At 44.9% G+C, this 22,274-nt stretch overlaps 1 protein-coding gene across 4 annotated transcripts in view; it reads left to right on the top strand.

Annotated features, from left to right (window-relative positions):
• GOLIM4 (golgi integral membrane protein 4) overlaps nt 1-22,274 on the top strand; it is a 119,329-nt gene that overhangs the window by 93,363 nt on the left and 3,692 nt on the right. For all 4 annotated transcript variants that reach the window (XM_030216652.1, XM_030216654.1, XM_030216655.1 and 1 more), the window contains 5 exons: nt 3,313-3,392; nt 7,835-7,926; nt 9,280-9,447; nt 13,381-13,449; nt 21,756-21,836. In XM_030216652.1, the coding sequence (XP_030072512.1) occupies nt 3,313-3,392; nt 7,835-7,926; nt 9,280-9,447; nt 13,381-13,449; nt 21,756-21,836 (490 nt within the window). The remainder of the gene's footprint in view (nt 1-3,312; nt 3,393-7,834; nt 7,927-9,279; nt 9,448-13,380; nt 13,450-21,755; nt 21,837-22,274) is intronic.

Raw genomic sequence — 22,274 nt, 5'->3', positions numbered from 1 at the left:
TTGTAAGCCACTTTGAGCCTGCTATCAGTGGGAAAAGGTGGGATACAAATGTGATAAATAAATAATCTTGACTCAGGTCAAGAAAGGAAAGAAAACCGGACTGTGATATTAGTGTGTGAGAGTATCGGACATACAGCGTCTTCGTTGTATTCCTCTAAAGTGTAACAGATTGCTGTCCATATTTCTGGGTGCGCCCTCTGGGTGTACACCTGTCAGATATCTTGCGTGCCCAGTTTTTGGGTTAAACAGTTATTTTTTGAGGGCTCATTTGATGTTTGGGAGCATAAATGTGCCTAGAAGAGAGTTTTTAAAAAAAAAAATCATTATTTTTCAGATAATCGCAGCAAGTTCTGTAAACTTCTCAGTTAAAGAAAAAATTGTAGCATCAAACTTCAAATTGTAGTTCAAACTTCTTCTACTAACCTATAAATGTACTCACTCTGCTGCTCCCCAGTATCTCTCCACACTCGTCCTTCCCTACACCCCATCCTGTGCACTCCGCTCCATGGATAAATCCTTCTCATCTGTTCCCTTCTCCACTACTGCCAACTCCAGACTTCGCGCCTTCTGTCTCGCTGCACCCTAAGCCTGGAATAAACTTCCTGAGCCCCTACGTCTTGCCCCATCCTTGGCCACCTTTAAATCTAGACTGAAAGCCCACCTCTTTAGCATTGCTTCTGACTCGTAACCACTTGTATCCACTCGCCTCCACCTACCCTCCTCTCTTCCTTCCCGTTCACATTAATTGATTTGATTTGCTTACTTTATTTATTTTTTTGTCTATTAGATTGTAAGCTCTTTGAGCAGGGACTGTCTTTCTTCTACGTTTGTGCAGTGCTGCGTACGCCTTGTAGCGCTATAGAAATGCTAAATAGTAGTAGTAGTAGTAGTAGCATCACTTGACCACCTGTACTTTTTGTGTAGAGCTCTGCAGAAGTTTTGAGAGACAGCTGGCTGATTTTAACGTGCTGTCTATAAACTGATTTTCAGAACTACCTCGGTGCTATTTATTTGCTTGCCGCCTTTAGAAAGAGATTCACCCAATAGCCTGTTCTTTTTCGAAAAAATTTGCGTCAGTCGTTTTCTATTTCCTGAAGCCCTATCATAAGAAAAAAAAATTGACTAGAATGATTCCCTTGTGCGTTGTCTAGGTTTCCTACTACTACTACTACTTAACATTTCTAGAGCGCTACTAGGGTTACGCAGCGCTGTTCAGTTTTACAAAGAAGGACAGTCCCTGCTCGAAGGAGCTTACAATCTAAAGGACGAAATGTCAAGTTGGGGCAGTCAAGATTTCCTGAATAGAGGTGTAGTGGTTAGGTGCCGAAGGCGACATTGAAGAGGTGGGCTTTGAGTAAGGATTTGAAGATGGGCAGGGAGGGGGCCTGGCGTATGGGCTCAGGGAGTTTATTCCAAGCATGGGGTGAGGCGAGGCAGAAAGGGCGGAGCCTGGAGTTGGCGGTGGTGGAGAAGGGTACTGAGAGGAGGGATTCCTCCATTCAGTCCTGTGGAACTGCGTTTGCCAACCAGCATGCCAGCAAACGTGTTCACTGGCCAACCAGAGAGACCAGGAGGGAGGTGTTGAGATGTGCAAAAGCCACTCTTCAGATTTTCTTGTCTTTTCCTTCTCCCAAAATTTCTGACCTGCAGGATCTATTCCAACCAGCAGGAGGAGTCAAATAGCACCTACCTGCAGCTGCTGGTTCTTCCTTTAGGACATTAGTGTCCCTTAAAACCTGCCAGCCCTGCGCAGTTCTGTTTGCTGAGGAAAGCAGGAAGAGAAAGACGTAGGCACCTGTCGAAGGATATTGGGGTGGGGGCAGGGCAGAACAGTTGGTTTCACTGTTGTGGGGGGGGGGGGGGGGGGGGGGGGGGGGGATGATTGTCTCCAGTAAGTGGGGACATTGGGAATGGAAAGTAGTTTTTCTCAGGGAGAGTGATTTATGTCAGGAAGATGGGAGGAGAGATGATAGTGGGGAAGGGAAAATGATGACGTGCTCTGACGGATGAACCCAGCTCTGGGTGTGTTAAGACATGAAAAAGCTTGGAAGCCACTGTAGCAGGAGATCCATAAAGGAAGGAAAATCTGATGAATCTTTATCATATCTCAGCGACCGACACTGTGGTTCTTGGTTTTGACTGAAATTTCAATCAGCAGCTGAAATTTGCCACTCAGTTTCAGCCGAGAATGCCCCCCCCCCCCCCAATCGCAGCCTCTACTGCTCAAAGACTCTCCCCAGGTCTACCTTTAAATGCCCTGGTGGGTGGTCTGGTGGCCTCAGTGATCCCCAGTCACTCCTTCCCCACCGGTTTCTTGGTCAAAATGGCTGCTGGCACTACTGCGGGAGGTTCTGGCAGCTATTTTAAGATTGGGACCGGCATGAGCGGGAGCAGTCCCCAGTTGCTTCTGCCCACGTTGGTTCCAATATCAAAATGGCTGCCTCAGGCGTTTCTGCGGCAGTCTTGACAGCCATTTTGACTGAGTGACTGGGGATCACTGTTACCTAGAAAAGTCCGCTAGACTACCATGGCATTTAAAGGTGGTGGTGGTAGGGGGAGAGGGGTAGCCATCTTGTGAGGACTTGGGGGGGGGGGGGGCGGGCGGAAGTCCGAGAGCGATCATTGTGGGGGGTTGGGCATTTTTGGGGCCAAAACCGAAGCGTGACCAAACAGATTTTGGGCCGATTTTGGTGTCAAAACCGAAATTCAGTCAACCTCTAATTTCAGACTCTGGTACAGCCTCTGTTTTACCCCAAAATACACCACCTGGAGTAAATTTCTGAAAAAGACAGTAAATAAATCCTAATAAATAAAAAGGAGCTGACTCCTGGAGAGCTAGATGACAGCGCTTTACAGGAGATAATAATCTTCACATTAGTGAAATGTATTCTCTCTCTCTCTCTCTCTCTCTCTCTCTCTCTTCCCCCCCCCCCCCCCCCCCCCCCCCCCAGTAGCTATTTCCAGTTCTGTGCTACAGACTCTGCATTTCTTTCAACACTTTTATCTCTGCTAGTTGAGTTATTGTCCATAGTCTACTGCCCGCTGCAGACATCACATTATATCAGACCTTTAGAGTGGTGAAACACGCAAAAGTATTGGACCCATCAACTTAAAAAAAAAAAAAAATGTTTGCATATTTTTTTTTACATTTCTAAGGTAGTTAAATATTTTTGCGTTAACTTTGGCCAATTTATTTGACATTATTTTATTCATAAGCTACTTTTTTGCTTTTATTGTGGTCAGTTAAGCAGTTTCATTTATGTATTGTTCCATCCATCCATTGCATGACCTCTGTGCAAACTCCCCTTGCAGGCAACAGGCACCTTCCGATAACCTAGATCATGACATTGTTGTCCAAGATGAAGAACGGGCTGCCCAGGAGGAAGGAGGCGGTGAGTTGTGACTTTGGGAGTTGTGTTTCCTGTAAACTTTGTCTGCCGTAAACGTTTACCTCTGTCAGAAGGCAAAGAAATGCGGAAGTACTGATGTTGGACATTCTTTAATTAAAAGACCAATAGGGATGTCTTGTGATATGCCTCCTGGCAGCCATCAAACATATAAACGGCGAGTGACCGTACTCACTCGCAAACGCGCAGTAGACTTCCCTCTCTGTCCCGCCCCCGCGTCAATACGTGATGATGGGGGGGCGGGACAGAGAGGGAAACTGCGCGAAGGGGAGGGAACCGCCGAGGTCGCCACCACTCTCCCCCCCCCCCTCGGAGTCGCCGCTGCCGCCACCCCTCCACCCGGCCCGTCTCTTCGCTATTCAACTTACATCTCCGGAGGAGGCAGATCAGCTGAACTGCCGTTGGCCTTCCTTCCCTGCCTGTGTCCCGCCCTCGCCGACGTTACGTCACACGAGGGCGGGACACAGGCAGAGAAGGAAGGCCGACGGGAGCTCAGCTGATCTGCCTGCTCGGAGATATAAGTTGAATAGCGAAGAGACGGGCCGGGTGGAGGGGTGGCGGTGGCGGCGGCGACTCGGGAGGGGGTACCGGCGGCGGCGAACTCGGGGGGAGAGGGCAGCGGCGACCCAATAGCCCGTTTTAACAGGCTCAACGGCTAGTTTTTTAAAATTCTTAAAAGGTGCAATATACATCCACTGGAAATTCAAATATCCCGCACAAAACAGGACAGAAGACTTTTTTTTTTTGTAAATTAAAGAAAATACCTTTTAGGAAATGGGGGGAGGGGGGACTTCAGACCAGCAAGAATGTTAGATGTGCCATTTTCTTGTTTCCCATCATTTTCTTGTTTTGCTTGCTTCATTTATTTATTAATTTGTAATCTTAAGGGTTTTTTTTTTTTGTATTTTTTAGATCAAAAAACATTATTTACACAACATTGATGCACCAGTTTTATTGTGTGTGTGAAACTAAAATGAAAACTCTGGAGTGGAGGAGTGGCCTAGTGGTTAGGGTGTTGGACTTGGGTCCTGAGAAACTGAGTTCGATTCCCACTTCAGGCACAGGCAGCTCCTTGTGACTCTGGGCAAGTCACTTAACCTTCCATTGCCCCATGTAAGCCGCATTGAGCCTGCCATGAGTGGGAAAGCACAGGGTACAAATGTAACAAAAATAAAATAGATACTATTGGAGATTCTACATGGATTGTTGCTACTATTGGAGATTCTACATGGAATGTTGCTATTCCACTAGCCAACATTCCATGTAGAAGGCTGCGCAGGCTTCTGTTTCTGTGAGTCTGACGTCCTGCATGTACGTGCAGGACGTCAGACTCACAGAAGCAGAAGCCTGCGCGGCCACATTGGTGATCTGCAAGGGCCAACTTCTACATGGAATGTTGCTAGTGGAATAGCGAATCTCAAATAGTAGCAACAGTGGAGGAGTGGCCTAGTGGTTAGGGTGGTGGACTTTGGTCCTGAGGAACTGAGTTTGATTCCCACTTCAGGCACAGGCAGCTCCTTGTGACTCTGGGCAAGTCACTTAACCCTCCATTGCCCCATGTAAGCCGCATTGATCCTGCCATGAGTGGGAAAGCGCGGGGTACAAATGTAAAAAAAAAAAAAAAAAAAACCTCTGGCATTTGGGGGTGTTTAGTTTGTTCTACGATTGGCAGTCTAGTTAATCCTTTTTAATAATAACAGTAGGTTTCAGTGTTTTCTGATGGCTTCGATTAGTGTTCCCTTAGGCTGTATGGGTGAGTAACTTTGCATAGCTACTGTATCTCAGCAAGCGTTGGGACTTTCAGTTCCTCTTCCTGTTTGCCTGTTGCCAATGTGCTAAGCCTTTGCGAACTGTCCTGCCCAAATTGCCTTCTGCAACCAATCAGCTGAGCTTGAAAGAGTCTTCACCTGCAGCCCGCTGCTGGGGGAAGGCGGGGCAGAGCAGAACTGGAGTCTGCTCCCCTTCTGGCCTTTTTCTACTTCTTGCTCCTGTCTGTGGCTAATCAGCTGAGTTTTCACTTCCGTGGCCTCTCTGAGGTGGTGGAGGGGTGCAAAGCTGAGCTTGTGGCTGGAATGTTCTCGCTACACCTTGCTTCCAGATGTGATGGCTTCTGTGCTAAGAAAGAAGGGGAAGCATTCAGTGAGGTGGAGACTACGGAAGGATAGGAGAGATTGGAGCACTACTAGTACTATTACTACTACTATTTAGCATTTCTATAGCGCTACAAGGCGTACGCAGCGCTGCACAAACATAGAAGAAAGACAGTCCCTGCTCAAAGAGCTTACAATCTAATAGACAAAAAATAAATAAAGTAAGCAAATCAAATCAATTAATGTGAACGGGAAGGAAGAGAGGAGGGTAGGTGGAGGCGAGTGGTTACAAGTGGTTACGAGTCAAAGCAATGTTAAAGAGGTGGGCTTTCAGTCTAGATTTAAAGGTGGCCAAGGATGGGGCAAGACGTAGGGGCTCAGGAAGTTTATTCCAGGCGTAGGGTGCAGCGAGACAGAAGGCGCGAAGTCTGGAGTTGGCAGTAGTGGAGAAGGGAACAGATAAGAAGGATTTATCCATGGAGCGGAGTGCACGGGAAGGGGTGTAGGGAAGGACGAGTGTGGAGAGATACTGGGGAGCAGCAGAGTGAGCAGATGCTGGAGGAGGCAGGGAGTGCACTCTTGAAGTGAGGGGGAGGCACAGAGGGAAGAGCTTGAAGATAAGGGCAAGCTGCAAGCAGGTGGATGCTGCTGTAAAGGGGGAAAGGCACAAAAGGACTGATGCTGGAGAAAGTGGAAAATGACATAGATCGGTGGAGTCGGGATGTAAGGGATAGGTTAGAATGGGAAACCAGATATTACAGTGAAGATGGAGGGATAGGAGAAAGGGTGTGGGAGGGAAGATAAAGGAATGGAAGTGTAATTGAGATGAGAATGGAATAAAGGATGCGAAAAGATGAGGAGAAATTAAAAAGGGGAGGATAGAAATTAAGGGTGAAATTGGAAGGCGGAGAGAACAGGGAGAAAGACGGAGCTTGGGTACCTTGTGGCAGCATCCGCTCCTTGCAGAGTTAATGTAGCTACGTGTCAAACATAATGCACGTCTGGCTGCCAAAATTACATGCCCAGCAGCAGTGAACATCTACACACACAAAGTAGAGGAAATATTGGTTTTAGTTAGTTAAAGAACCAAAAGTAAGAACATAAGAATAGCCATACTGGATCAGACCTATTGTCCATCTAGCCCATTATCTTCCTTCCAGCAGTGGCCAATCCAGGTCACAAGTACCTGGGAGAAACTCAATTAGTAGCAGCAGTGGCTTCCCCATGTCTGTCTCAGTAGCGGTCTATGGACTTTTCCTCCAGAAACTTGTCCAAACCATTTTTAAACCCAGATTCACTAACCACTGTTACCACATCCTCCAGCAGCGAGTTCCAGAGCTTAACTATTCTTTGAGTGAAAAAATATTTCCTCCTATTTGTGTTGAAAGTATTTCCATGCAATTGCATTGGGTCCCCTGGTCTTTGTACTTTTTGAAAGAGTGAAAAATCAATTCACTTTTACCCGTTCTACAGCACTCAGGATTTTGTGGACCTCAATCATATCCCCCCTCAGCCGTCCCTTTTCCAAGCTGAAGATCCCTAACCTCTTTAGCCTTTCCTCATACGGGAGGAATTCCGTCCCCCTTTATCCGAAAGTTAAGTTTTTGAGTTTATCAACCCCAGGGTGAGAATACCACAGAGTCATAAGTAATGCCACACTGGGAAAAGACCAAGGTCCATCGAGCCCAGCATCCTGTCCACGACAGCGGCCAAACCAGGCCAAGGACACCTGGCAAGCTTCCCAAACGTACAAACATTCTATACATGTTCCTGGAATTGTGGATTTTTCCCAAGTCCATTTAGTAGTGGTTTATGGACTTGTCCTTTAGGAAACCGTCTAACCCTTTTTTAAACTCTGCCAAGCTAACCGCCTTCACCACGTTTTCCGGGATTGAATTCCAGAGTTTAATTGCGCGTTGGGTGAAGAAAAATTTTCTCCAATTTGTTTTAAATTTACTACACTGTAGTTTCATCGCATGCCCCCTAGTCCTAGTATTTTTGGAAAGCGTGTACAGAAGCTTCACATCCACCTGTTCCAATATATACCTCTATCATGTCTCCCCTCAGCCGTCTCTTCTCCAAGCTGTATAGCCCTAGCCTCAGTCTTTCTTCATAGGGAAGTCGTCCCATCCCCGCTGTCATTTTAGTCGCCCTTCGCTGCACCTTTTCCAATTCTCCTATATCTTTCTCGAGATGCGGCAACCAGAATTGAACACAATAGTAGTCTAGGCTGCTCTCGGTGGTAACTTTATCATAGAAGTGGGTATTGGGCCATGATGCTGAATTTTTGTGAATCTTGGCATTAGTGGATTTATATTTAATCTGTTTAATTGACAGCATATGAAAGAGAGGATGAAGGTCATGCTGGTGAAGAGGTGAATATTCCTGACCCCGATGGTGAAGAACCAGTTGCTGATCAGCAGCAGGCGGTGAGTAGAGCAGGCATTGATGGGGGAGGGGGTTTGTCTTTCTACCCAGGCTGGAGCATCGTCAGGTTCATGAGGTTCGACATGGAACACGCGTGCAGGAGCATTTTCGATATGACGTCCAAGTCCGACTTTGGACGTTTAAAAAAAAAAAAGTCCAAAATCTGAATAGGAAAGAAAGTCGTTTTCAAAAATACTGTTCCGAATAACGTTTTGTGATTTGGGTGTGTGGGTTACAGTGAAAACTAAAGGTTCATTCTGTTGGAGGGGTATTTAACTCGGGCCGCTGGAAGCGTTTTTACTAAATCTTCCATTAACGTGCTTTTTTTTATTTTTTCACTTTGCACATCCTGAGTCCAGCTCTGTCATCATGCTCGCCGAAATCCGGATAATTCAGATAAAGGCCATTTTTCTTGAAATTCAGTTTTCTGGGAGCTAGGCTGTTGCAAGAGAGAATGGGCTGAACCGGTGAAGAATCCTGCATGCCCTTTATGTAAAACCACCTGAGAGACACCTCAGGAATTACAATTTCCTTAAAATTTGGCCTGTCGCTTACAAGAATAGCACGCTGTAGTTTTAGCCTGTTAAGGGTTGTATTGAACATAAAGGGTAAACAGTCTCGTGGATTTCATATACCACCTTTCTAGGGTACAATCAAAGCACATCTATATAATGACAATTTTGGACTCATCCACCCTTCCCTTCTCTCCCCTGGTTTCCTGTTCCTTTCTTTCTTTCCTTCCCATCCTCGCCTTTATTTCTTATGCAGGTTTAATGATGTATTAGCTTAATTTACTGTATTGGCGGCCGCCTTTTGCGGTGCGATGTAAGCCACATTGGGCCTGACACAGTTGGGAAAATGTGGGGTATAAATGAGATAATAAATATTTAAAATGTTTTTATTTAAAAAGGTTTTTCATTTGTTGGTTAGGTTGACACCTAGATCTTATTTTTTTTGTTTACTTATCACATTTTTGGTCCGGTGTGATTATTGTAAAATATTTTTAAGCCCCAGTTACATATTTTTCGTTATGCATATTTATTAGGGAGACTCTAAAAACCTTAACTAGGAAAGGCCAAGGCCTGAGGATCATTTGGAAGATTACTGGCTTACTTCACAGGCTGCCTCTTTTTGCTCACATTTATCATTTTCAGATGCCGGTTGGTAATCCTCACACTGTGTCAACTTGCATGGATTTGCATAACTGTTGACAATAAGGTTTCTCTCGTCTTCCAAGCACGTTCTGAGGAACAGAGACGCAATTCGATCTGACAACGGAAGAAACAAATTGTTTTATCCTGCTGTCATTTTATTTTGAAGTTGAGCCCTTTCCCGGGGTATTTTCCCATTTGCAGGAGGCTGGTACTGACGAGGAGAATCCAGCCAATGATCCGAACAACCAAGGAGAGGATGAGTTTGAAGAAGCCGAGCAAGAAAGAGAAGAGAACCCACCAGATGAGAATGAACCGAGCGAGCAGGATAACCAGAAACCGGGAAATCCAGGTGTGGAGGAGCACTTGGTGGTAAGTACCTCTGGTGTGAGTTAGAACACTGCACAGCTGTCTGGCTCTGTCCGTGAAAAGTATAGCGGAAAAAATGTAAGTGAGAGCTTCTCCTGGATGTAGCAGTGGCCACAGCCGTTTATCCTATGACAAAAGCGTGCAGATACAAACACGGAGAGCCCAGTTTCCATACCCTTATGCATATACCTCCATGTCAGGGGGGAGGGACAACTGAGCCAGTCCTAGTTTACCCATCTAGTGCATGCCCGGAGTTTGGTCCTGGATTTTGGAAATCAGAACTTTATCTCTCTGCATAGTGCTGGCAATTCTGTAACACTGCATTTATTATGTACGGGAAAGAAAAAGCCTACTTTTATTTGTAGAATACTACAGAACAGGTTAGATAAATATGCATTGGTTTAGTTTTATTAACCACCTTTATGAAGAGATTGACCCAAGGCGTGGTGTACAACTTCACAATTTAAGAACATAACAATAATATGATCAAATATAAGCAAAAATACAATCAGTGAGGTGAACCTGAAGATGACTAATTGAATCCTAGTAAGACTAACATAGTAGATGACGGCAGAAAAAGACCAAAATATAGAACAGGAAAAGTTCTCTACGATGACGAATCACAGAAGGCAAAAGTAGAGACTAATAGACGATTCACCACTGGAGACGCGAGTCCAACAGTCTTTATTATATCAGAGATAACGACCCGACACAGGCCGTGTTTCGACTTGTATATGTGTTGTCAACTCACTGATCACGTAGCACCAAACAGAATATGCTGGATACAAACTATCAGAGCAAAATATACAAGTAGGACTCTTCGTTTTGCATTCATTACTTGATGTATTTATTGACCCCTGATGCAGACGCTTTTTAGCGTCAAAACACGGCCTGTGTCGGGTCGTTATCTCTGATATAATAAAGACTGTTGGAGTCACGTCTCCAGTGGTGAATCGTCTATTAGTCTCTACTTTTGCCTTCTGGCAGAAAAAGACCTGCACGGTCCATCCAGTCTGCCCAACAAGATAAACTCAGACTGTATAAGTCTGCCCAGCACTATCCCCGCCTCCCAACCAGCCCCCCACCACCTCTGCCATCCAATGGCAGTTATAACCAACCCCTACCCCCCCCCCCCCCCCCCACAAAGCAAAAACACTCCCACTTGGAAATTAGGGGCTTCTGGTTATAACATGGTACAGTATCAGAAATACACGTAGAAAAATGTAGGCAGACCTGTATCCAGTCTGCCCATTCATGCCATCTATTCTCCCTATCATTCCCTTAGAGATCCTGTGTACTTGTCCCAAGCTCTCTTGAATTCAGATACTGTTTTTGTGTCCACCATTTCCTCTGGGAGCCCATTCCACCTATTCAGCCCACCCTTTCCGTGAAGAACTGTTCCTCAGGTTACTCCTTTCACCTTCATTCTATTCCCCCTCGTTCCAGAGCCATCTTTCGATTGAAAGAAACTCGCCTCCTGTGCGTTTATGCCGTATGGGTATTTAAATGTCTGTACCGTATTTTTACAGCACTGTAAAATGATGATATAACAGCAATCAAAGTATACAAAAATAGACCTGATTCACAATGTGACTGTGTAATACCAATATGCTAAGTGAATCATCAAAAAACACCTGTATACTGGAGCACGTGGTGTATAAGAGGGGAAACCTCATGCAAACTGTGGCACTGCCTGGTATATGTTAACCAGGAAATAAGCAAGGCTCACAGTGAAAAAGTAATAGTGGGTGAAAACCTCTCTGCTGGGCATTTAATACGTACTTGAATGGCAAAAAAATGGTCTAACCACTCATCTTAAACAAAGATCTGAGAAATGGCCAAATAGCCAACACTTACCTTATGCTGCTGTGTAGCTAGGCGCCGTTACTCTGCACTGCTGAGGTCCCGACGGACCCGTTTCGCTTCCGCTTTCTCAAGGGTCCTCAACACGTAACCCGGCGAGCTGGAGCCACTACAGAGCCGTGTCGATTTGCTGTAGTGGCTCCAGCTCGCCGGGTTATGTGTTGAGGACCCTTGAGAAAGCGGAAGCGAAACGGGTCCATCGGGACCTCAGCAGTGCAGAGTAACGGAGCCTAGCTACACAGGAGCATAAGATAAGTGTTGGCTATTTGGCCATTTCTCAGATCTTTGTTTAAGATGAGTGGTTAGACCATTTTTTTTTGCCATTCAAGCACGTATTAAATGCCCAGCAGAGAGGGTTTCACCCACGATTACTTTTTCACTGTGAGCCTTGCTTATTTCCTGGTTAACATATACCAGGCAGTGCCACCAGATTCTCTGGTGGTCCAGATTTCCAGACTTCTACTGTATCCAGATAAAAAGTGCATGTATCAGTCCGTTCTCAGAGGGCTCTGTTGATTTTAGTAGGGCTCAGTTGATCTCCTGAGCTCTTTGCAACAAAGGAGTCCGTTATTGTAGTTTGTGAAACATTTTGCATTTACTGTGCAATAAATGCAGAAATGTAAGCGCAGCGGGCGCAAAGCCTGTGCGCTGTTGAGTGCATTCCAAGCATTTTCCCCATACAGTTACCGCATAGAAGTATTACAGTGTGCATACACAGTAAAATAGCGAACTGCAGAGTGCAGTCCTTGCCCCTGGTCATGTGTAGTCAACAAGGCAATAGAAAAACGATGGCGGTGAAATACCAGTGTGGTGCATGAAAGGTTATTGAATCAACTGAAACCTGAGATGGCCACATTTTGCCATCATAATTGAGCATAGGTAGTAGACAGATCACTCAATGTGGAAACTTAAGAGTAAAACCTTTCTTCCCAAGGGCCATTTTTCGTAACCTGGTACAGTCAATGGTGCTGAGTCACCTAGACTATTGTAACGCACTCTATGCTGGCTGCACAGAATATATGATCAAGAAACTTCAAACAGCCTAGAACACTGCAGCCAGACTCGTATTCGGAAAAAGAAAATACGAAAGTGCAAAACCCCTAAGAGAAAAACTACACTGGCTTCCAATTAAAGAAAGTATCTCATTCAAGGTCTGCACGCTAGTTCATAAAATCATTCACGGAGATGCCCCGGCCTACATGATAGACCTTGTTGACTTGCCGCCCAGGAATGCTAAAAGATCAGCCCGCACATTCCTTAATCTACACTTCCCCAGCTGTAAAGGACTAAAATAAAGTAAACTAACACATGCGTTCAGCTTTTCCTACATGAGCACACAGCTGTGGAATGCATTGCCACGGAACTTAAAAACATATTACGAGCTAATCAGTTTCCGTAAATCTCTGAAAACCTATCTATTCAAACAAGCATACCATAATGAGCAATAATTTAATTATAACACATCACCACTTCAACTATACTCTGATCACTTTCTCGTTATATCTGTTTGCTCAATTTCCACATTGATATCCATGCACTCCAAGAAACACCAACTGTATCTTTTACTATATTGCCATCCATGTATTCCATGTGACACCAATTGTATCTTCTCACTCTGGAATGTCATAATGGAATATTCTAAGCCACATTGAGCCTGCAAATAGGTGGGAAAATGTGGGATACAAATGCAATAAATAAATAAAAGTTAATAAATATGATAGTTTGGAAAGCCCTGTTTTTGGCAAACTGAGACAATACCCATGATGCAGACTTCTATCGAAGCGTGACCACGTTGGGTTTTGGTTACTTCAATAAACTTGTGTGTCACACTTGTGTTTCACTGCCATCATTCATCTATTGCTTTGTTGGCTACCGATTGTTTCTTCCACCTCTTGGACCGCCATGCCCCTGACTTGGCCATTTCCTACCCGATAGCATGCTATGCAGTGAGTGCGTGTATCAGCACATGTTAACTCTCGTGTCTGTGTGGTACCGGTTATCACACACGTGTTAAAAGCCTCACAGGTGCAGTTGAAAGTAAATTATCTTTTTTTTTTTTTTCTCTCCTTCAAGATGGCGGGTAACCCAGACCAACAGGAAGATAACATAGATGAACCATACCAGGAAGAAAGAGAAGAGGAGGTAGAGAAGATGCTGAATGTTATCACTGTTTTATTTTATTGAAATTTTCTCCACTGTGCAATACAATACAAGTAAATGAAGAATTGTTCAAAGAAATTTACAAATTATCATGGAAATTAAAGCATTTAGACCATTATGGGAACACAACAGCATCTTAGAAAGGATAAAAGAAAAAAAAAACTGGCAAGGCAGAATAGGAGTTTTAATTTTGAATATTGTCTCTCAAATTCTTTGCTTATACCATTGAACTTTACTTTATCTGACTCCATGTCGGTATGAAAAAGTGGAGAAGCAGATGACCAAATGGTAGAGTAATTGACTGTGAACCAGGTAACCTGGGTTCAGTACAGCTTCTCTTTCCGCACTAACACTTCTTGCGACCTTAGGCAAGTCACTTTGGGGAGGGGGGGGGGGGGGCTTTTACTTATCAGGAGTTGTGTTTTTAGCTTACGGTAGAAATCAGCTGACAGTAAATGCCGAGACACCCATCCTATATAATAAAAAGCATCTCCAACGTTCTCAAGCTGACTCCGTAAAAGTGAAGCTTTGAAGGGTTCGTGCTCCTGCTGTATCCATCTCCTGAATTGACGTTACGTACTTCTGGGTTCGTCACAAACGGCAGTGACCAATCACTGGAAGGGAACGCTGCAGAGTTGCCAGGCAACGGAACGCGACGTCACATGCATGAAGGTGTCGTCCCCTCCCTCCCTTCCAGTTCCAGGCCCCCCTCCCTCCAAATTTTAAGTCATCTTCACTTACCAAGTCGGGTTTACGGCGGCCGTCAGCAGCGGTAAAAGGCATGCAGGCGTGGCCCTTCTCTCTCTCAGCTCTGGAAACAGGAAATGAGGGCGGGACCAGAGCTGAGCAAGAGAGAAGGGCCGAGCCTGCACGCCTTTTACTGCTGCTGACGGCCACCGTAAACCCGACTTGGTAAGTGAAAATGACTTTTAAAATTTGGAGGGAGGGTTGCTGGAACTGGGAGGGAGGAGGGGGGGGGGATCCTGAAACTCAGAGGGAGGGAGGGGGGACCCTGAAACTCGGAGGGAGGAGGAGGACGACCCTGGAACTTGGAGAGAGAGAGGGGACGGATGACTCTGGAACTCGGAGGGAGGGAGGGGGGACCCTGGAACTGGGAGGGAGGGGGGGCCCATGGCACACACTCTCATTCTCACACACACACAGTCTTTCTCTCACAGACACACTTGCACCCAGTGTCACTCTCACTCTGTCACACACACACACACACACACACACACACTCGCACATTCACTCTCTCACACAGTCACTCTCACACACACTCTCTCAAACATACACACTCCGAGGAAAACCTTGCTAGCACCCGTTTCATTTGTGTCAGAAACTGGTCTTTTTTACTAGTAGGAATATAATGAGCGTTTCGGTGTTTACCGCCAGCTGACTTCTAGCGTGAGCTAAAAAACGCTACCGTGGCTTAGAAAAAAAGTCCCTTTTATCTTGTTATGCCTCAGGTGCTTGTTCCTGGTTAATATGGTGGTCTTGTCCATCGTATGCATGATTTCATACGTGAGGAGTGTTGCTGAAACTTACAGGCTGAAGAAGCAAAATATTGGTGACTTTTCTGAAACTAACTGCATATTCAGCAAGTTTCATAAAGTGACATCACTATGGTGGTTATTTTAGAAGCTCTATTCATGTTTTGGACGTCTGAAAACCAGCATTTAGACATCTATGTAGTCTAGAGGTCCAAATCCTGATTTTATTAAGCAAGAATATGGACATCTAAAACTGCAGTATGCCCATGTGGCAAGGGGGACATGGTCTGGGCTTATTTTGGGTGGGACTAGGGAGGGGCCAAAATATGGGCATCCAACCCCGAAGGGAAAAGTATGTCCATGTCAAAAAAGATGAACATCTGTATTTAGAGCTGGTACTTGGCATGTCCAAGTAAGAGAAAGGTGCTCTGATTGAACCATTCTCCACTGGAATTGAGTAAGGGAAGTCAGAATAGGTTATTTTTCTGTCCCCGGAGGGCTCACAATTTAAAAAAAAAAAAAAAAAAATTACAAAGAACTGCAGTGGGATTTGAACCCGGTATCCTCTGATTCTCTGCTGGCTGCTCTAACCATTAGGCTATTCCTCCACATGTACATTTTATAGTATGAGCCATACAATGTTGGCAGTCTTTACTGTAGAAAGTTGTTACATAACTATACTTGCTATTTCCACAGTCTCGGATAACAATAAATCTACTGATCTCAGCGGTGTAACTTGCTGGTGTGAAAACTTTACATTGCAAGATTTACAACACCCACCTCACCGATCAGCTGAAGAAGAACTTTTTTTTTTTTACTATTTTAACTATTATTTTTTTAACATTACTTTTTACTGTGAAATAAACAGTTGTCATTGACTCTACAGTGTTATACTAATACAAGATTGAGTGTATAATTCAGTGTCGGTTCGGGGACCATAAATCCCACATAACTTATGTTTCGCTGTACGCTGTCCCAAGGACAGACAGCTGGCATTTAAATTAATGGGGATGCGTCCTTGAGACAGCATTCAGTGATACATGGGTTTTGTCAGATCAGTAGATTTATTGTTAGCTGGGACTGTGGAGATGGCAAGTATAAGCATTTTATAATATGGACATTCTGCCGCTGCCACAAAAACATCCATGACCCTTGTTTTTCCCCATAGTTGGAACGTTTTAAGTTTTGTAAAATGGATGTTCATGCTGGATGTAGCCAGCACATGGACTCCTATTTCTCATATAATTTAGAGCAGGCTGTATGTCGGCTGATCCTATTCTAAAATACATAAGACGTAGACATGCAGATTTGGAAATACTTTCTAAAATGAGCATAAGGATAGCCATACTGGGTCAGACAGATGACCATCTAGCCCAGTATCCTGCTTCCAACAGTGGCCAGTCCAGGTCACAAGTACCTGGCAGCATCCCAAAAAGTAGCATCAGCCCATTTAGAATCTCAAATAGTAGCCGCATTCCATGTAGAACCCCAAAGAGAATCAACATTCCATTCAGAATCTCAAATAGTAGCAACATTCCACGTAGAACCCCAAAGAGTATCAACATTCCATTCAGAATCTCAAATAGTAGCAACATTCCACGTAGAACCCCAAAGAGTATCAACATTCCATTCAGAATCTCAAATAGTAGCAACATTCCATGTAGAACCCCAAAGAGTATCAACATTCCATTCAGAATCTCAAATAGTAGCAACATTCCATGTAGATCCCCAAAGAGTATCAACATTCCATTCAGAATCTCAAATAGTAGCAACATTCCACGTAGATCCCCAAAGAGTATCAACATTCCATTCAGAATCTCAAATAGTAGCAACATTCCACTTAGAACCCCAAAGAGTATCAACATTCCATTCAGAATCTCAAATAGTAGCAACATTCCACTTAGAACCCCAAAGAGTAGCAACATTCCATTCAGAATCTCAAATAGTAGCAACATTCCAGGCTACCAATCCTTAGGGATTGCTAGTGGTTTTCTCCCATAGCAGATTATAGAGTTTCTTCCAGCAACTTGCCCAAACCTTTTTTTTTTTTTTTAAACCAGATATGCTAACTGCTGTTGCCACAACATCCGTCATTGAGTTCCAGAGCCTAACTATTCGCTGAGTGAAAAAATATGTTTTCGTCTATTTATTTTAAAAGTATTACCATGCAACTTCATGGAGTGTCCCCTATTATTTTTTGAAAAAGTTACTGAAACAAAGCTTTGTCGAAATCCACCGCGCTTGTTTACAAGTGTGGTGGGTTTCGACAAAGCTTTGTTTCAGTAACTTCATTCCTTCTGTAGGAACCCCCCAAAGAAGCCAGAGTAGTGGAGGAGTGGCCTAGTGGTTAGGGTGGTGGACTTTGGTCCTGGGGAACTGAGGAACTGAGTTCGATTCCCACTTCAGGCACAGGCAGCTCCTTGTGACTCTGGGCAAGTCACTTAACCCTCCATTGCCCCACGTAAGCCGCATTGAGCCTGCCATGAGTGGGAAAGCGCAGGGTATAAATGTAACAAAAATAAAATAGATACTATTGGAGATTCTACATGGAATGTTGCTACTATTGGAGATTCTACATGGAATGTTGCTATTCCACTAGCAACATTCCATGTAGAAGGCTGCGCAGGCTTCTGTTTCTGTGAGTCTGACGTCCTGCACGTACGTACGTGCAGGACGTCAGACTCACAGAAGCAGAAGCCTGCGCGGCCACATTGGTGATCTGCAAGGGCCGACTTCTACATGGAATGTTGCTAGTGGAATAGCAACATTCCATGTAGAATCTCAAATAGTATCAACAGTGGAGGAGTGGCCTAGTGGTTAGGGTGGTGAGGAACTGAGTTTGATTCCCACTTCAGGCACAGGCAGCTCCTTGTGACTCTGGGCAAGTCACTTAACCCTCCATTGCCCCATGTAAGCCGCATTGAGCCTGCCATGACTACTACTACTATTTAGCATTTCTATAGCGCTACAAAGCATACGCAGCGCTGCACAAACATAGAAGAAAGACAGTCCCTGCTCAAAGAGCTTACAATCTAATAGACAAAAAATAAATAAAGTATGCAAATCAAATCAATTAACCATGAGCGGGAAAGCGTGGGGTACAAATGTAACAAAAAAAAAAACAATTAGAATCTTTGTGGAGTCTGCCATTACGATCCAGCGCGCATGGACTCCACAAGGATTATAATTGTCCGCAGTTTCTTTGGGGGGGGGTCCTAGAGGAGGAAAGAAGTTACTGAAACAGCTTTGTCGAGCCCAGCCGCACTTGCTGGACTCATTGATGGACTCGGATAAGTTCACGTTGATATTTAGAAATGTCAAGTAGTAGTAGTATTATGTGGTACTGAATTTAATACACTTGATAGCACTGATTAGAAGAAGTGTTCTTGACTGCGATTTATTATTTATACATGCAGTCCGAACGGAACGTAGTTTTGGTCCTTACGTCACATAACGGTTGCACTGGCACATTTTATATAAGTTATACGACAGCTAAATGATGACAAGGGAATTTGAATGATTGCCCCACTGAGGGTCAGATTCATATACAATTGATTTTCCACATACTAGCAGCCAGGGCTGCAGTACATGAACTGAAAGCTCCTGTTCTCACATTTCATTGTTTAAAAAAAGAGAGAGACACCATTATTCATTATTGATTTTCACATTAATTCATATATTAATACTGAGCCATCGTTTTGTCATTCAGAATTTTTTTTTTTTTATAGGAAATTGAATATCCAAAGAAAAATTTCCTAAAAAAAAAAAATTCTGAATGACAAAACGGTGGGCTCAGTATTAATATATGAATTAATGTGAAAATCAATAATGAATAATGGTGTCTCTCTCTTTTTTTAAACAATGAAATGTGAGAACAGGAGCTTTCAGTTCATGTACTGCAGCCCTGGCTGCTAGTATGTGGATTTAACTTTCTCTAGATACTGGGTTTTCATTCTGACCACACTTGTCGGGCCATGTTTTATATCAAGCTTCTCCAACGTTTTTCTGTCAGGGGCCACACTTTATATTTTGTAATATTCAGGGGGTCAAAATACGCATGCGCACACTCGAATCTCTTTCTTTGAGAATCACACACTCTCTGAGAACACCCAGTCTGTGTGTGTGTGTCTCTCATGTAGTCATCCCCTCAGCCTTCACCCCGTCTCTCCCTCTCTATCTCATGCCCCCCCCCCCCCCCCCCTAGTCACGTAGGTTTGCTCAGCTTCTGTTCAGCTGCTTTAGTCTGACAGTGGTAGAAAGCCACAGCTCTCCAACTCTGCAGTCGATGGCTGTGTCCTCAAGGTGCTCCTGCTGCCATTGCTGGCCCCCGCCCCAAATGCATGCTCAGTTCTCATGTATGCAGAGAGCATTCACGGACGTGGGTCCACGGTAGCAGCTGCAGAGGTTGGAAGAGTTCTGGCTATCAGAGTAGCAAAGGAAGAGAAAGTCAATAAAACACTTTCTTCTACCTTTGTTCTCTGGACATTTTATTTTTCCATCATGTTGGTCCAAGTTTCTCTATCTGTCTTCTGCTAATTCTTTTTCCAGTGACTTTTGTCCATTTGCCTTTTCTTCTCTCTCCTGTCTTGTTCTAGTCCTTCACTATACCTGTCTGACATATTGATCCTTCCTTTATCTGTCTCATCTCCCTCTTTTCTTTTCAGCCTCTCTATCCATTCTCATTTTACCTTCTTTCTCACCCTTCTTTTAACTTTTCAGCTACCTATTAACTTTCCATATTCTTTTCTCATTCTCTAGCTGTCCCATTTCCCACCACTCCTTCCCCAGCCTGCTATTCCCTTCCATCTTTCATCTACCCTCCATTACTATATTTCTACCCTCCATTACTATATTTCTACCTCTGTATTCACTATCCTCCTCTCACTCACTATCTTGCCACGCCTTCTTGGCCTGTCCCACCCCCACATGGTTCCGCCATTTCCACTATTTCTCCTCCCTCTCCTTCCCTTCACTGTTGTAGCGCAGTACTTTCTCTTCCTATCCCCCAATGGTCTAACATCTCCCTGTCCCTTGTTCTCCACACCCCTATCATCTTCCTGTCCCATCTCTCTCCCTTCCATTGACCAATTTTGTTCCTTCCCTCCCCCATCCTATCCCACATGAGCCAGCATCTCTCCCGACCTCCTTTCCTCCCATTGTTCAACACCTGCCTCTCCTTCCCTTCCTTCCTTGGGTCCAGCATCTTTCTCTTTCTTCCCAACTGCTCTCCCATCTAGTATCTTCTCCTCCTTCCCCACCATACCTGAGTCCAACACTTTCCCTCTCTTCGCTCCCTCCACCCTATTGCCATTTCTCTCTCCTTCTCCTCCCCCCCCCCCTCCCCTCAGCGTTCCGAAACCCATAACTTCTTCCTCTTCCCTGGTCTACTTTAAATAGCTCCAGGGGCCCCATGCGGTCCCCCATTTCTTCCTCCTTCTTTCTACCCTGATCCAAGATTTCTCTCCCTTCCCTTTCTACCTTATATCATGCTTTTGTTGACAGTGGATTGTTGGCACAGCAGCGATTCTGATATGCTGCCTGTGACTGCCCTGGTGCTGCTGTTTTTCTGTCGCTGCTGCCGCATTCCAAATAAGAAGTTGTGTAAGAAGGGGATGGAACGTGGCAGAGGAACAGCATCAAGGCACTCACAGGCAGCGTATCAGAATTGTTTCTACACTGACTAGTCCCCTGTCAACAAAAACATGTAAGGTAGACAGGGAAGGGAGAAAAACCTCGTTTTGGGGTGGCAAGAAGGGGGAAGAAATGGTGAACCGCATGGGCCCCTGGAGCTGTGGGGCCAGAGGCAGCTGCCCTGTTTTCCGCCACCCCCCGTAATGCCAGTCCTGCTTATTAACCCCCCCCCCCCCCACACACACACACACACACACACACACAGTCTCTTTCTCATATGTCCTTCCCCCAAGCTCCTTCACTCTCTCTTATATCCCCTTTTCCAGTCTCCACCAGATCTTTTTCTCTCTCATACCCCCCCCCCCCCCCCCCAGTCTTCACCCAGTCTCTTTCCCCTCTCCTGACTCCAGTAGCAGAAGCTCGTTGGGATTTATTTATTGCATTTGTACCCCACATTATCCCACCTTTTTGCAGGCTCAATGTGGCTTACAGGGTGTTAATATGAAAAGTTCGTTACATAATCTTAGATGCAGTCGGTAATAATCTGGAGGTAGAAGAGGAATAAATTAGAAGGTGTTAGGTAAGGTCGTGTGAGGGTGATGTGGGTGATTCCTGCTTCCCTGCAGTGACTTGGCTGTCTGCAAGTTTGAGCCATGTGGAGCAAGAAGCTTGAGTTGGTCTCAGGTCTCGAGACTTGAAACCGCAAGACCAACCTGAACTTTCGGCACCACACAGGTCAAGCTTGCAGGCAGCCAAGTCAAGGCAGAGAAGCAGGAATCCCACTGAGGTTCTGAGGGCCAGCCGGGTTTTGGCCCGCAGGCCATAGGTTGGACAAACCTGTTTTATATAATACTAGCCGTTAAGCCCGTAACAACGGGCTAGTTTTTTGTTTTCCTATGGCCTCTCCCCGTCCACCAACCCTGCCCTCCTCCCAGCGTCTGTTTCCCTCGGTTTCGCCCCCTCCTTCCCTCCCTGCTCCCTCCTCCTCCGATTTCCACGCCCATGCCCAAGCCCTCCTCCCTATTGGGCTGTACTGCTGGTGGAGGCGGGGCTTGGACTCCTACACTGTCAGCGTTCCGACTCTACTGTGCATTTGCAGGTGAGTCGGTCACTTGCCGTTTATATGGTTGATAGATTCACTACTGCTTATATGTATCTCTCTAGGCTCAGGAAGATTTGGCTGATGAGAAGGAAAAGGAAGTTGAGCACAATGCTGACGAGCCATATGGAGAAAATGAAGATAACGTATGTGTTTGCATAAGAGATTTATTTTCCAGATTAAGGCATCCTGAACAGTTTAGGTTCCATTGCATGTGATTGATTTACTACGCATCATTGGTCTTTGGATATGTTTTATTTTATTTTTAACAGAGAGAAAGTGACTGTCTGAGACTCCTAGTCTTATTTAGTTTCTTTTGTATCATTGGCCTAGAAGTCTTCGTTTTGCTCAGTCATGGGTTATTGCAAGGAATGGGCAGCCCAACAACTTTCATTTTGTTTCCCATGTTGTGTGCAGAATTACTTTTGTTGTAGTTAGACTTCATTTTCTTTTTGGGAGCATTGTCATTAAGCGGGCACCCTCTTAGGGAACAAAAAAATAAAAACAAAACCACAGATGGACCAATGATCAGAATCAAATGCAGGTGCTTAACTCCCTTATATGGTGTGAAGCCCCGCCCAATG

Source organism: Microcaecilia unicolor, chromosome 10 (genome assembly GCF_901765095.1).
Source record: "Microcaecilia unicolor chromosome 10, aMicUni1.1, whole genome shotgun sequence".
In the NCBI taxonomy this organism is placed as follows: Eukaryota; Metazoa; Chordata; class Amphibia; order Gymnophiona; family Siphonopidae; genus Microcaecilia; species Microcaecilia unicolor.
The sequence above is the reverse complement of the archived record's forward strand: the minus strand, read 5'-3'. Positions and strand labels throughout refer to the sequence as shown.